This window comes from Miscanthus floridulus, chromosome 2 (assembly GCF_019320115.1).
Source record: "Miscanthus floridulus cultivar M001 chromosome 2, ASM1932011v1, whole genome shotgun sequence".
Lineage (NCBI taxonomy): Eukaryota > Viridiplantae > Streptophyta > Magnoliopsida > Poales > Poaceae > Miscanthus > Miscanthus floridulus.
This window is the reverse complement of record NC_089581.1, coordinates 172,304,521-172,316,420: the sequence shown is the minus strand read 5'-3', so window position 1 is coordinate 172,316,420 and position 11,900 is coordinate 172,304,521. Positions and strand designations below refer to the sequence as shown.

Here is an 11,900-nt window from a genome sequence, read left to right as displayed (position 1 = left end):
CAGTTTTATGCCTTAAGATCTTCTATTCTGTTGGCAGTTCTATTCTGTCGATTAGCTTGTCCAGAGTTCGAGTTATGCTTTAACAGTCTTTTACAATATTCTACTGTGTTCGAGCCGTAACATGCAGGATACTGTCAGTTTTTGCATGTTCCAATGATTGTTTCACTAATTAAACCCAACAGAACATGCAGGATGATGAACAGAGAGGCAATTTCTTGCATTGCATCTATGTGGAGGACATGGAGATCATGCAAAATGTACTAATCCGAGGACAGTAATGCATGCTCACAAGCTGGCCAAAGATACATTGTAGTCCTCCAGGCTAGGCCAAGCTATCCAAGCAAAGGAGGCTATTCAGCTGAAAGAAGACAAAAACAGAAAGGCCAAAACAATCCCAAGGAATGTTCTACAGCTTCATATCTACACTTATTTACTCCCAGAACCGTAGCTTTTGCAGCATTGGTGCGCCGGCAGGAACTGGAGTAGCAAACAAGCTCTCCTGGTACATGTGTCCAAAGAAATGAACTCTGAAACATCCTGTATACTCGAGAACAAACCTGCGCTTCTTGAAGAAGATCGCCCCGAACCTGTGGTAAACGAAGATACAGCTCTCTTCGTCGGATATGACATAAGCATTGCGGGACTCGTGAATGATAGCCGGCGGCACTGTGACCTTCTGGCTTAGAGCCCATTCTTGTCGGTCATAATCGACCCAGACCTCTATTAAGTTGATGAGATGGACGCAAGAGAGGGCTAACTTCCCATTGAACTCGAACAGCTTAAGATGGCATCATCGTCCTTCCTCAGGGTGAACATCATTGAACGCCGGCGGCTGTCTGATGCAACCGAACTGCTCCGTCTCCGTGTCAAAAACAACGAGACACGGTCCAGTATCTGCTTCGTCCTCCCATCCTTCCGGAGGCCAATGGAGGCGGCCGTGAACCAGAGCAGGTGATTCCTTGTATGCTGGTGGGAGGCCCATCTCAAGTCTCTCATGCAAATATTCAGTGAACTCATGTCCTGCCGGACTCTGAATCATGTAAACCCCATGAGTACCTGTAGATAGTGCATGGTAGGGGCCGCTGTCTCCGCTCCTGAAGAGGATGCGGTAGACCGACGACCATGATCAGTTCTGGCGTACAAAGCCTTGATTTCCGTTGCACGGAGAGGAGGGAGGGGTGACCACTGTCTTGTGGCCGGGTTGCAGAGGAATAAAGAATCCATGGAGATGATCAGTAAAAGGCCATCGCAAGTGGCGTGAACGCGGAATTGGAGCTCCGCATCCGCGTCCTCGTCCATCTCATCCCTCCAGTGCGCGAAGCTCGCGAGCACCTGGTGCTGACCGTTGTCAGGATCCAACGCTTCTAGTCGCATGTCAACCACGTCCTCAAACGATTCTGGCTCTCTTGTCAACCTTAAAACTGGACGCGCCGGGGCCTGACGGTCATGGTGTTCCTCCACAAATGCTTGTTGCGAGACCGACTCCAGGAAACACTGATTCCATCTCACGCACACCCCTCTGAAGCGAAAGAGATCTGAAACTGGTAGCGAAAGAGATCTGAAACTGGTAGTCGAACCAAGATAGCTTCGATAAGATCTCTGGGCAATTCACACCAGGAATCCGCGGTGTACTTTATTTCCCCTGCTTGGAACTGTTCGTCGTCAATCAACTCTTCGGCATCGCCGGACAGAGCTGACTGGAGCTCGCAACACTATGGAGTGCGGTGTACTCGATGACACGTGGGTCTGTACTGGGACAGGCTGTGTGTGAGTGTGTCCCGCTAAACCAGGCTGCTGCCTCGATTAAAAAATCGCACGCGTGGTCGAGCGGGAGCGCTTGGAGAATGGAGATGCAGAAAAGGTCCCGCAGCGCGTTGGATGATTTCAAATTAGCCCTCCAATTTTTCAAAAGTAACTAGACATCCCTACGTGCGCCTTTCAGCTCCCCTTCGCTCGTCTGTAAATAAATTTAATTTTGCCCCGAAGTATTTTACTCCCTCCCTCAGAATGAAAATCTTTGCTCCACAAGGAGTCAAAGCAAGTTTGATCGAATATATGTAAAAAAAATACTACTACTATTTATAATGTGTAATTGTATCATTAATTGTAGAATATTTTTTATAATAAACCTAGTTAAATTTAGATTGCTTAACTCCTCGAGGAATAAAGGTTTGATTATTTTTGGAATAGAGGTAGTAAGTCTATAATTGAATTTATGAAAACTTTGTTATTAATGATATCAAATAACTATAATATCCTAAATAATTTATGATAGCAAATTTGACAAAAAAGAAAGAGACTACCACTTTACGGCTTGTGCCATGATAATTTAGAGTTTGACGTTTAGGGTTATTGGGGAGCCGAGCATCCCAAAGTCTCTCTGAGGCTTTGGATTAATTATGTGTTGTAAACATGTTTATAGTCCTTGTAATGCAATGGCCGATGCGGTGCCTTAAACTCTAAAAAAAGCATCCCAAACTCAAGCTTGACGGAATCTGATCAAGCTTGTCGAAACTAGTATAACATCTTTTTCGATCCACAAAGCTGAGCTCGATCAATGCTTGAGGAGTTTGGGTTGCAGATGAACATCATTCCACAAGTTAGATAACGAGCGAACTTACAAATTAATTAAAGTGTAAATCAATACGAATAACATCTTACATAAGTATAAATAGTATGTGTCAAATTATAAAATAATAGTAAGCATTTGTTATGGAATTAAAAGAAAATTATAAAAATACATGTGATATATAAGCAATATGTGATGAGGCTCAACGAGTTATTCGAGACCTGGATCAGGCTTGAGCTCGAATTAAACTTTTCACGAGCCTTAGCCCAGCTACCTGAGTACCTGGTGGAGAGAAAATTTTTGTTTTCCCCTCAGCCCCCCTCGAAGATTTTATAACTGCGATAACACCCTTGGTTCTTTGAAGTATCAATTCAACCAACTGGAACCAACAAAGGATTCCTAGCGGGCGGAGTCTCCACCGCGTTTCCTCGGATTTGGCTCCGGAATTGGAAGCGATCGAGGGAGGATCGCCTGTCCCTTCTCGTCTCCCTGCCCGCTTCAACCCCTTCGCCCGTTCCGTAACCCCCGACGGCCCGGCGATCGCTCTGGGTCCCCGATTCGGCCAGTTTGGTTCCAATTGGGGCCGGATTGGTGCTCGGAGGGATCAAGCAGAGGACAAGGTCGGGGTTTGATCCGCGATTTCATTTGTTTCGGCGGAAGCGAAGCGGCCAGAACCCGAGGCCGTTCCTTGTGCGGCCAAGGCGCCCGAATTCGTCAAGCTAATTGGTAATTCCAGCTTTTATCTGTACAAGCAATAGGCTTCGTTTTCTCAATTTTGTTCTTTTATTATTGCCCTGGTGACCCTCTCTAGCGCATGAATACTGTGAGTTCGGCAATTCGTTACTAGTGGAGTTTAGTATGGGATTAGCAATCGATATTTTTAATACGCTTCTGCCCGACCCGCAAGAATATTTGGACAAAAAATATCATTCAAGTTTATTCAACATGTGTGCTGGCACCGAAATTTCTATCATTCTTTTTGGTATTACTGCTCTATTGGACTTTATGCAATCGTGTCCCAAATCCTTCATTGCTACTTACGGTTAGTACTCTGAACTGAACTCTGAAGCTTGCTCCATTGTCATTAGCTTATTGCATCGGGTAATATACATGTGGTTTATGTGTGATAGGCGATAGCTGTAAAATGCTTCTCTGAAGTTACTCTGAACCATTGGTATTTGCAACAGGGAAGGCGACTGAACATGAGGCTGCAGGATGAATGGTAGGAAAGATAGGGGGAGGTTTAGCAGATTTATACGCCGCATGTCAGTGCAATGCCTGTGCTCTGGGGATCAGACAGACACAATGGATCGGGCAATCCAATTATCAGAGAACATAGACATAAAGGACGGCATGACTAACCGGCACTCATCTCCAAAACTTGTGGCTGGGCGGCATGTCAATAATGTTGGCATGGAGGAGGCTGAGTTGTCGCTTCCGGGAGGTGGCTCTCTTAACTATGAGGTTGGTGCTCCATTCTATGGCATAAATATTCTCGTGAGAAAAAACTTGCGGAACTCAAATTTTCAAGACGACAAGTAAATAAGGTCACTGAAACGCATGCTTGGGCTACACCGTATATACCTGTTCCTTATACATGTGTCATGAAATCACTTCAATATTTTTCACATAAGTTTTTCTGTTATGAAATTGTCTCAGTTGGTATATGCTTTACAAACTATCTTCGTTGGTCTTCCATTTCCTTCCTATTTTATTCTTATGCATACATGTATAATTATCATCAGATGTTTTATGCTAGATCTTGTCATCATGTGCTCTCCGAGCATTTCACAAATAAGTGCAGTAATTAAAGTTTCAGAAAAGGCGCAATAGGTAGATAGGCAACCACAGCTGCTGCACTTTTTTGTATGCTCATTGTAACAACATTTAGATTTTTTGTTTGACTTCTTGAGTTCATGTAATGTTAGATCGATAGCCATCAAAATTTCAATGTTCCATACCTGATAATGTGTAGTGCAATGGTTAAAAAATTTCAGGAAGCAAGGGCATTGCTTGGAAGGGTAGAATACCAAAGGGGACATATTGAAGAAGCACTTCGCGTGTTTGATGGGATAAATATATCTGCACTAACTCCCGAGATGAAAAAATCTGTCGTTAGAAAAGTTAGCCAGCAAAAGCCTCGCCAACATTCCAGCTCTCTGACAATGCCCTTCCATTCTGTTACCATACTGATGGAGACTATATATCTTAAATCTCTAGCACTTTATGATCTTGGAAAATTTGAAGGTATAGAGCCCCAGCTTCTCTTTACTTCTTTTTTTCATTTGTTCAGGACTACTTTAAACATAACTCCAACTAAATTTGGTTTTGCAGAGGCTGCACGTGAGTGCAGTGCAATATTGGACATCGTGGAATCTGCAGCACCTGAGGGTTTGCCGTCAAACTTTGGAAATGATTGCAACTTGAATGAAACAATATGCAGAGCAGTTGAGTTACTTCCTGAGCTTTGGAAACTAGGAGGCTTTCCTCTTGAAACTATATCTTCATATAGGAGGGCTCTTGTTAGTAATTGGAACCTTGATGCAAAGACCATTGCTAAACTACAGAAAGAATTTGCTGTTTTTCTACTATACAGTGGCTGTGAAGCCGGACCTCCCAAACTTCGATGTCAATTGGATGGTTTATTTGTACCCCAGAATAATCTGGAAGAAGCTATTCTTCTTTTATTGATTCTATTGGTGAAGTTCAATCTTAAGAGGATTGAAAGGGATGCAACTGTGATGCATCACTTAACTTTTGCACTGTCCGTGTCAGGGCAGTTGAAACCTCTTGCTCGTCAGTTTGAAGCACTATTACCTGGTCTTCTAGACAACAGAGAGTGGCTGTACAATGTTGCCTTGTGCTACCTAGCATCAGGTGACGATTTAACTGCATTGAATCTTCTTAGAAGGGTATTGAAGTCTGGAGAAGATTCAAACAGTCTCAAAGAACTTCTCCTGGCTTCAAAAGTTTGTGGCGAAGACTATGCTCATGCTGGAGAAGGAGTTTTATATGCTCGTAGAGCCCTTGCCAATCAGCATGGAGGTTGTGATCAAATGGAGGTTGTTGCAGGCCGTTTGCTTGGCATTTCCCTATCCAATCTAGCTAGATATGCTACAACTGACATAGAGAGAGCTGCTCAGCAGCATGAAGCATTGGAGGTGCTTGCTAATGCTGGAAAAAAGATGCACAGCAGAGATTTCGGCACAATATACAGTCTCAGCCTTGAAAACGCTGTGCAGAGAAAGTTAGATACAGCAGCTGGTTATGCAAAGAAGCTGTTGAAATTAGAGGGTGGGTCAGAATTGAAGACTTGGCTGCTTATAGCTCGAATAATGAGTGCCCAAAAACGATATGAAGACGCTGAGTGCATTGTAGATGCCGCATTAGATCAGGCTGGGAAGTGGTCTCAAGGAGACCTATTGCAAACCAAAGCCAAAATTCAGATTGCACATGGGCAGTTTAGGAAAGCAATTGAGACGTATACACAGCTTCTTGCTCTGATCCAACTTAGGGCGAAGAGTTTTGGTGCTGGGATTTCTGTCTTGCAGGTGGGTACCCATTCTCTTAAATTTGTTAGGAATTTGTAAAAAAGAACTGTGCATAATATATATGTTTTATCTTCCATGTCCTATACCAGATTGGTTTGAGGAATAAAACATCTTTTATGAATCATGACAGACAGAATACTGTTGCATGGGTATTATTCATTTTACATATTGAAAGCAGTAGTCAAGCTGTGACTATACTTTTTAAAATCAAGGGAGAATGTAGTTGTGGGACTAACATTTGAAAAAAAAAAAAACTCTCTTACAGTGTGCAACTTGTTTTTGCAGGGCACTAGGACTGATAAAAGTCTGGAAATAAAAACATGGTATCATCTTGCCCTTTTGTACTTAAGAATGTCTCAGTGGAAGGATGCGGAACTTTGCATATCCAAAATAAAAGCTATCAGTCCATATTCTCCCTTGGCTTGTCATGCTACAGGTGATTTCTCCATTTTATTGTAATTGTCCTGTGCTTAGGATCTTAGCATGAGGCTATATCTTGCTATTCTTAGTATCTATGAAAAATTTTATCATGCAGGAAAGCTAAATGAAGCCAAAGGTTTTATGAAGGAGGCTCTGCGAGCATACTCAACAGCGTTAGACCTCGATCCTAAACATGTACCGAGTTTGATATCAACTGCTACTGTTCTTCGACAGCTTTACGGGAAGCCCTTGCCTGCTGTTAGATGCTTCCTAACTGATGCGTTGCGACTAGACAGAACAAACGATGTTGCTTGGTTCAACCTTGGCTTAGCCTATGAAGACGAAGGTGACAGCACAGCGATTGAAGCTGCTGAATGTTTTAGGGCTGCTGCTCTTCTTGAAGAAAATGCCCCAGCAGAACCTTTCAGATGACATATATCAACTCTTTTGAGGGACACAAACTCTAACTAACCCTGAATCAGCCAACATGATTACAGGAATGGCTATGTTATAGGCAACCTTCACACAAAGGTTTCTACATTCTTGCAGTGCGATGGATGTGTTACAAAAATTATGGTCGATTACCTGATTCATTTTTTTTTTAAAAAAATGTGCAATGAGGAAGTGAGTTTGTACTGTGTATGTTAATTTATAACAATAATGTTCTCAATCAGCTGTAGAGAAGAATGACAGGTTCATGTGAAGAAGGAAATCTAGAAAAAGTTGGACCGACAAATACCTGATCCTTTTCAAACCATATATGACTTCACATATCATACATAGCTATTCATGGGACTAACCGACAGCAACAATAAAAATTCATTAAAAGACTAAACTTCAGGTAGGGATGAATTGTAACACTCCCAATTTGCTATCAAACAATGAGACACTGTGTTTTGCACATCCAGACTTTATTTTGCAACAAATTAGATATACCTGTACAGTATATAACAAGGAACTTTATCTACTTGCTTCTTTGTCTTGATGCCAGCAAGAGAGAGACACACACACACACATCATGTAATTCAAACATAACAGAGTGCCATGATGTAAGAGAACAGAAAGAAAAGATCGAGCAGATTATGGCAGCCAAAATCTTGTAACGAGTGAGTCCATTCCATATCATCCATGCATCCACCCATCAAGTACATCTCAAAGAAAGCATGTATAGGAGAAACAAAACATGGAGCAGCTGAGTTTTAGAGTTTATATCCCTTCTCTCAGAGTTTCAGTTCTCTTGGCGGATAGAACCGCCATCACGTCCGCCATGGCTTCCTAGCTGAGACTGCAAGTCAAAAGCAAAACTCAAAAGGCGCCCTCTCCTGCATCATCTCCTGGGCCTGGGTCCTGACTCTGTGGCCCCTCGTGGTCCTTGGCGAACTTCTTCACCTCAGCCTTCAGCCTGTCTAGGGTCTCAGGATCCATGGCCACGCTAAGCGTCGTCTCCTCCTCGCTGGATTCATCTACAGGCAGCTCGCTGTCTGTTATTTCCGGCAAGTCCTCCAGGACGACAGGTCCCAGCAGGTCCCAGTCGACTTCCACTTCCTCCTCCTCCCCGTATGTTTCTACTTCGCCTTGGAGTATTAACTTTTCTCGCAGCCTGTCGTATTCCGCTTGCAGCTGCTCAGCGTCGGAGCCGGCAAAAGGATCCATGCCAACAGCTTCAGAGAAGAAATGCTAGTCAGAGAGCGGTGACTGATGAATAAATAACAGAACCGAGGATACCACAGGATTGACACAGTAATCACAAAGAATAAAGTTAAATGCTGGCCTGTCGCTCTGTTTTTTACTCTGTTTATGACAAGAAAGTTAATTACTCTTATTTATTACTACTACTTGTATTGTGTACTTGATGGCCATGCAGTAATTGGACAAGAGCTATAGGCGGTAATTCTGTTATTTCATGAGAATCTATCAACATGCGCAATTAATCAAATTTCTGACAGAAAATGACTCTGCTAGTGATCAACAAACAGCTAAACGAAAATCTGTAAAAGGTTGGTAGCAGCATTAAGAGAAAATGGATCCATGATCATGGCACTGCTACTTAGACGTGACTTATATACAGCAGTAAATATCGGAACATGGGGCACAAATTAACATAGAAACGGAGAGCAACAAAATACAAGTAACATGAAAATCACAATAAATAAAAGATAAATGCAACTGGAGATTGTCTTGTTATTCTGGTATGACAAGAACAGTTAAATGTCACAGTATTGTGTATTTGCTGTCAACACGATAGTATCAATAGGACACATCCTATAGTAGATGGCAAATCTGATTTCCTGGGAAACTAATAGCATGCACAACCAAGTTACTGACATCAAAGGATACTGCTAGTGATCAACACAAATTGCCCTAACAAAAATCTGTAAAAGATTAGTCCAACGTTCATGAGCATGATTATATCTCATCTAGTTTCCTCAAAAAAAAATTATCTCTCATCTATGATCTTTTTTTTTTAAAAAAAAGATTGTCTCATCTAAATGAGACATGCAAGTTGTGCAGGCTTGTGCATAGTGAATCACTACAAAATTGAGCTTGCGCACCACATTGATGCTGACGAAAATGCATTTGAAGTCATCTGCACCTGATTTTGGTTATGAGAATAAAACCAGTTAATTAGCTAGCTGACTATGTATCAAAATGAAACAGGTTCTCTGCATTTCCCTCTTACTGCTCTGCCTCAACATATATAACGTATCATTCAACTAATCAACAAGTTTCGTAGTTCCTACTGCATTTTGTTTTTTTCCTCTATATATATGGAAGTGGTTGCTCATTACAGGCCATGCGGTACTAGGAAGTGGAAGTAGTAGTACTACAAATAACACAAACACGGCATAATCGCAGACGATAGAGAGATCATGCTAAGTCGATCGGTGCACCCCCAGATGATAGATACCTGTTATGCAGCACACAACGCAAGACGAGGTAGCAAGCTAGCGAATCAAACAGATTTTTGTGATATGTAGGTAAAGTTTACCTTGGGCAATCTTGAGCGGCAGAAACCAAGGGAGGACGTAGCGGCACGAGGGAGCTGCTGGCCACGGCGTCACCAGCTCGTAGGAATCTTCGATGAACTCCACGACTCTGCGCTCGGGCACGTTGACGCTGAAGAGGCGCTCCTCAAGCTCCAAAGCGAAGTAGACTAGATTGGCGTCCGACGGACACACGAGCACGAGCACGGGAACCTTGCGCGGCAGCCGGGTTGCCTTGTAGCTGTCGTCCTCCCAAATCTCTGCGAAGCTCATTGCGTACTTCATTTCCCACGCAATGGTCTCATCGTTGCCGTCGGCAGCGGGGATCCATGACCACATGGACACCGTTGCTGCTTCGCCCTCAGGGATGATGATCTCCACGTACCGCAGGCCGCCTTGGCTCTCGGTGATGCATCGGCGGTCGTGGATGTTCGGCGGGGCCTTGTCGAGAGCGCGGCCTTCGGGGAGGCGGTGAAAGCGCAGCGGAGGCTCTTCGAGGTCATGGAAGGGGTCGAAGCTGATGATTCCCCACGAGAGGTCGAACCACCAGAGGATCTTCTTGTAGGAGATCACACCGGAGGGAACCCACTCGCCGTCGCGGCTCGTGTCGTTCGGCAAGGGGTTTTGCGTGGTCTCCTGGTGCCACTTGTTGGAGCCCGCATGAAAGTAGACGAGCATGACGCGCCTGCGGCCCTTGTGAACCACGAGCTCGGCAATGACGTAGGCTTTGCCGTGGCCGATGGAGACGAACCCGATGCTCTCGATGTTGGCGACGGCGGCATATTTGCCGTGGCGAGGGGGGATGCGCTCGGCGGTGGCCGTGGCCGGGTGGCCCTGCTCGACGCCAGAGCAGTCGAAGTGGCGCACCATGATGAGGTTGCTCTTGTAGGGGCGGTCAGCGAAGCACACGCCGTAGAAGGGCTCGACGCCGAAGTTGAAGAGGATGCAACCGGAGCCGACGCCGAGTACGTAGGGGTACATGTCGGGAGAGTCGCGGACGGGATGGGCGGTCGGGGCCGCGGTCATGACGGTGATCCGCGGCGGCAGCGCGACCGGGATGGAGAAGTCAGCCCTGTGCTCCACGCCCTCGTCTTCCTCGACCTCCTCTTCCGAGTCAAGCTCCGCCTTGTCATCGTCAACCCCCTCCGCCTGCGCGTCCGCCGCGTCTGCCTCGACCTCCATTCCGGCGTCAAGCTCCGCCTCGTCAACCTCCTCTGCCTGCGCGTCTTCCTCGACCTCCGCTTCCGAGTCGTGCGCCGCGGTCTCCGCCTCGTCAATCCCCTCCGCCTGCGCGTCTTCCTCGACCTCCGCTTCCGCGTCGGCGTCGAGCTCCGCCTCCGCCTCGTCCACCCCCTCCGCCTGCACGTCGGCCTCGACCACCGTCTCACCCTCTCCGTCAGCCGGCGCTTCGCCTGCGACAACGCGGGGGACACGGGCCAGGATCACCCACGGCCACGGCATGGTTGCTTCGGTTCGGGGGCTTTAGAGAGAGAGCGCGCCGGCGGATTGATGCGATTTGGTGGCGGGGGGTAATTGAAGCAGCGGGTAGTGGGACTTGCCGACTTATAGCTTGCAAAGAAAGATTACATCCATTCCAAGCCCAACATCGGACTTTCTGGGCTATAAGAGATGATGGCCCATGATGCGCTGCCGATTTTTTTTTTTTGGCAAATTTAGGGAGCTTTATTAACAATTGAGTAATGTCATTACAATAGTGTCTTAACACAATCAGGAAAAAAAAAGGCGTTGTGATCTACCTCTTGATAGCTTCATGGATACTTCATGGCCAGTTAGCCCAACAAAATCTTGATAATTGATTTCACCGAAATAACCAAATTCATGGCGCATAGTGGCGACAGGAGAGCTAAAAGGGAACACACTCCAGTCTCCTCTGCGTGAATAGAAAACGAATTTCCGCTGCTCATTGCACCAGCTTTCCCTTTCATCTTGTCTCGAGGCATGTAGTCCCCTATCATGTTGATATCGAATGCTCCGTGTCCTTCAAATAATCCTCTGACTAACCTTCAAATTCGGTCTAGGTTTGTACGGACCTAACATTGGAGGCGAGAGAGAGCGCTGGTGCAATGCGAGTCATCTTTGTCGTAGTCAACAACCCATGCAAAACTGTTGGGTGCCAAATGATCTGAGTTACTTGTACATCCAAACGGTATAAGGGTACATAATTATGTTTCGAGGAAAAAAAAGATGTAATTCAGATACAACAGAGCACCATGATGCAAGAGAACAGAGTAAAAAAAAAGAAATTATGGCAGCCAAAATCTTGCAATAAGTCAATTCCTTCCATCCATCCACACGGTTAGAAAATGCAGCTCAAGCATCCAAGTGAACAAGGTTTACGAGCGGAGCGTGTACAGG

General features: G+C 45.2%; 1 protein-coding gene across 2 annotated transcripts; it reads left to right on the top strand.

Annotated features, from left to right (window-relative positions):
• Positions 1-2,914: 2,914 nt before the first annotated feature.
• Positions 2,915-7,210, top strand: LOC136540684 (protein NPGR2-like). Of its 2 annotated transcripts, XM_066532693.1 has the most exons (6): positions 2,915-3,295; positions 3,757-4,033; positions 4,567-4,816; positions 4,904-6,120; positions 6,406-6,556; positions 6,656-7,210. In XM_066532693.1, the coding sequence occupies exons 2-6, from the start codon at positions 3,785-3,787 to the stop codon at positions 6,970-6,972; spliced, it is 2,184 nt and encodes a 727-aa protein (XP_066388790.1). In that variant the 5' UTR covers positions 2,915-3,295; positions 3,757-3,784; the 3' UTR covers positions 6,973-7,210. The 2 variants fall into 2 exon arrangements, with proteins under 2 accessions (XP_066388790.1, XP_066388791.1); XM_066532694.1 differs by lacking the exon at positions 2,915-3,295 and having other exon boundaries at positions 3,828-4,033; positions 4,545-4,816.
• The last annotated feature ends 4,690 nt before the right edge of the window (positions 7,211-11,900 follow it).

What these genes read in the sequence shown, in the direction of transcription:
- LOC136540684 (XM_066532693.1), top strand. Translation starts at nt 3,785, where the DNA reads ATGAATGGTAGGAAAGATAGGGGGAGGTTTAGCAGATTTATACGCCGC. An exon ending in GTGGCTCTCTTAACTATGAG is followed by an intron (nt 4,034 to 4,566) that starts GTTGGTGCTCCA and finishes AAAAAATTTCAG; the next exon opens with GAAGCAAGGGCATTGCTTGG. An exon ending in CTGGGATTTCTGTCTTGCAG is followed by an intron (nt 6,121 to 6,405) that starts GTGGGTACCCAT and finishes TTGTTTTTGCAG; the next exon opens with GGCACTAGGACTGATAAAAG.